A 3,235-nucleotide genomic window follows, 5' to 3' on the forward strand; every position below is an offset into this window, starting at 1 on the left:
TCTCTGTGTAGCCCTGGCTGTCCTGGAACTCACTTTGTAGACAAGGCTGGCCTTGAACTCAGAAATCCGCCTGCCTCTGCCTCCCGAGTGCTGGGATCAAAGGTGTGCGCCACCACTCCTGGTGGTGTAAGTGTTGCTTCTTGACTAGAATAATAAGAATGCAAAATTTGTAGAAGCCCATTAAGAGTAAATGGGGGAAATATGTCTAGTATTCATCTTGACCTTGCAGAAAAATGGGTACCAGTTCTCTTTAGTTACGCTATCCAGTAGAAATATAGTATGATGTGTGTGTCTAAAGTATTCTGAGAGCAACATAGAAAATGAAACACTAAAAGAAATAGGTAGCATAAAAGAAAATCAGTTTAGTAATTATTCAGTATAATGCATGTATACAAAATATTTCAACTTTTAGTCAATTAAGATTAAAAAACAGAGTATTTACATTCTTTCTTTTATGCCAGGCCATTTGAATCCAGTGTACATACTTTTAGTACTTTCAGTACATCTTAGTTTGACTTAGCCATCTTTCAAGTATTAGGAAGTCACATATGGGTAAGCCTACCATATTTGACAGGGAAGCTTTAGAGGATATTTCCCCTGTAGTGGCTGGCACATACATGTTTCATGACTGGGTTAAGGAACTGTTTTATAAGTATACCTACAAGTTAGAGATTCTTAATATATCAGAATAGACTTTATGTTCCTTTTTTTGCTCTCTAAATCTTTGTCCTTTTATCAGGTGGGAGAAGATACGATGTTTTTATCCACAGAAATTGTCTTGATCAACATAATTGTCTTGATCAAGTATCAACATAATTTAACCTAGTTTCACACTTGGACGTATGCAAAAACTGGATACGATGCTATCACTTGCCATCCTTTGCAGTTAAAAAAATTGTTTGCTTCCTTTATAGGAACTAATAAAGGTTGGCTCTGGGTGTACTAATATTTATGTTGGATAATACCAGAGGTACTTTCTCAATTGTAAATGCATGGATACTTTGCTTAATAACTGTTTAGTGTATGGAGTGTGATTATAGCAACACTTTTTAAATTACAGAAATTAATAATTTCCAGTGACCAGTAAAAGGATTTTTAAAAGCTTTGTATCCTCTAAAAGTTTTAATAGAACACTAAACCAGGCTTTTAATTCAGTCATGATCATTATAGAACTTGGTTTGTTCCAAAGTATGTGTTTTTATTTTATCAGTGTGCTGTTTTAACTGATAAGTTTCATGTTCTTTGTGTTTTTAATGAGGATGGTTCTGTTGACTTACCGGTTGTTTTAATTTGGTTACAGCACGAGAGAAGAGTAAACCTGAAGATCTCCCCTCAGATAATGATATTCTCATTGTGTATGAACTCACTCCCACCCCTGAGCAGAAAGCCCTTGCAGAGAAACTTCTGCTTCCTTCAACTTTCTTTTGTTATAAGAATAGGCCTGGTTATGTTAGTGAAGAAGAGGAGGATGGTAAGTTTTTTTGTAAATTGATAATCCTAGTAATTGGGAGTATAGTTTACTTATTTAAGGCCTGACTTTTTGCCAGACATGATGGCTCATGCCTGTAATCCTAGCACCTGATACACTGAGGTAGGATGCTTATGAATTCATATTCATGGGGAGTTTCAGACTAGCTTGGGTTAGAGAGTGAGACCTCATCTCAAAAAAAGAAACAAAATTGAAACAGACTTAATACCCTTAGCATTGGGTTTTTAGCCTGTGTATATAAAATTGTCAGTGAATGAAATGATCAGAAGAATGGAATTCATTTAAAAAAAACCCTTAAAAAAAGATGGTTATCATATGCCAGGCAGATATTGTAAAGAAACTGGAAGTAATCATAATTCCAAAAGTATTCAAAGTAAAAGAGGGAGAAGGATAACATCCTCAAAGTCCCAGTAAGATCCTGTGCACAGTGGTATAGAATATCTCATGTGGGATGGAGTGACCGACCACGTGTTGGGGTCTGTGTTGAAATGACAGAATGGCTAAGTGTGAGGGGAGCACAATGGGAACTAGTAATAGCAGTAGGAGGGAAAGGCCAAATTTTCAGAGCTCAGGGCCATGTGTGAGAGAGGGAAAGAGTGGGAAGATCATTTTTAGGTTTGTGGATAGGAAAACCTACTTACTAAAATTATTTTACTCAATATGATCAATTGCATTTGAAGATGAAGATTATGAAATGGCTGTCAAGAAGCTTAATGGAAAACTCTATCTGGATGATTCAGAAAAACCATTGGAAGAAAATCTAGCAGGTATGTTTGTACAATTTTAATATTTTAAGTGCCCCCCCCCTTTTTCTTTGGGAGACAGTATTTCTCTGTAACAGGGCCATGGCTATCCTGGACTCACTTTATAGACCAGGTAGGCCTTGAATTCACAGAGATCTCCCTCTTTCACCACTGCTGGGATTAAAAGCATATGCCATAGTACCTGGGTAAAGAACGGTACCTTTTACTCTGATCATTAACTGTAATGTCCGCTTTTAGTTACCGGACTCACCCATGCTCATGTACAGTATTAACAAAGTAATAGTACTGGAAAGACTCTGATTACTGTGGGTACGTATCCATGGGCTGGTTTCATGAGCATTCCTAGTCCTTGTTATGGGGGTCTTTACATTGTATTGACAACTCTTCACACCGACGATTATGGAGTGGTGGGGTTTTTGATTGTGTCTTTGCTTGTGTTGTGTGGCTTTCAGATAATGACAAGGAATGTGTCATTGTTTGGGAAAAGAAGCCGACAGTTGAAGAGAGAGCAAAAGCAGACACTTTAAAGCTCCCACCTACGTTTTTCTGCGGAGTCTGCAGTGATACTGATGAGGACAATGGAAATGGGGAGGACTTTCAGTCGGAGCTTCGGAAAGTCTGTGAAGCTCAGGTTAGACTGTCTCCACTGTTTGCCATTCAGCTCTCCTGCCTCTGTTGGTACATTTTAAAATCTTACTATCAGATATAATATTTGACCTTAGCAAGCACATGTGTTAGATTATAAATAGAGAGCCATGTTACTGTTCATGAATGAGAATTCTCAAAATGATTAGGATATTGAATCTGAGGCTAAACTACAGGCTTAATATAATGTCAGTTGAAACACCACCAGGATTCTTTGTAGATATAAACAATTCGGCTTTAAAATTTCTTTTTTTTTTTTTTTTTTTTTTTTTTGATATTTTTTTTGTTTTTCGTGACTTTTTTTGTGTCCGTTCTCTTACAGCGCTGTAAAACCAGT

General features: G+C 37.0%; 1 protein-coding gene across 1 annotated transcript in view; it reads left to right on the top strand.

The window, feature by feature from the left end:
* Window positions 1-3,235, top strand: part of LOC110326481 (E3 SUMO-protein ligase RanBP2) — a 47,007-nt gene that overhangs the window by 35,222 nt on the left and 8,550 nt on the right. The window contains exons 21-23 of the mRNA XM_021204962.2: window positions 1,301-1,471; window positions 2,170-2,256; window positions 2,706-2,884. Coding sequence (XP_021060621.1) covers window positions 1,301-1,471; window positions 2,170-2,256; window positions 2,706-2,884 — 437 coding nt within the window. The remainder of the gene's footprint in view (window positions 1-1,300; window positions 1,472-2,169; window positions 2,257-2,705; window positions 2,885-3,235) is intronic.

Source organism: Mus pahari, chromosome 9 (genome assembly GCF_900095145.1).
Source record: "Mus pahari chromosome 9, PAHARI_EIJ_v1.1, whole genome shotgun sequence".
In the NCBI taxonomy this organism is placed as follows: domain Eukaryota; kingdom Metazoa; phylum Chordata; class Mammalia; order Rodentia; family Muridae; genus Mus; species Mus pahari.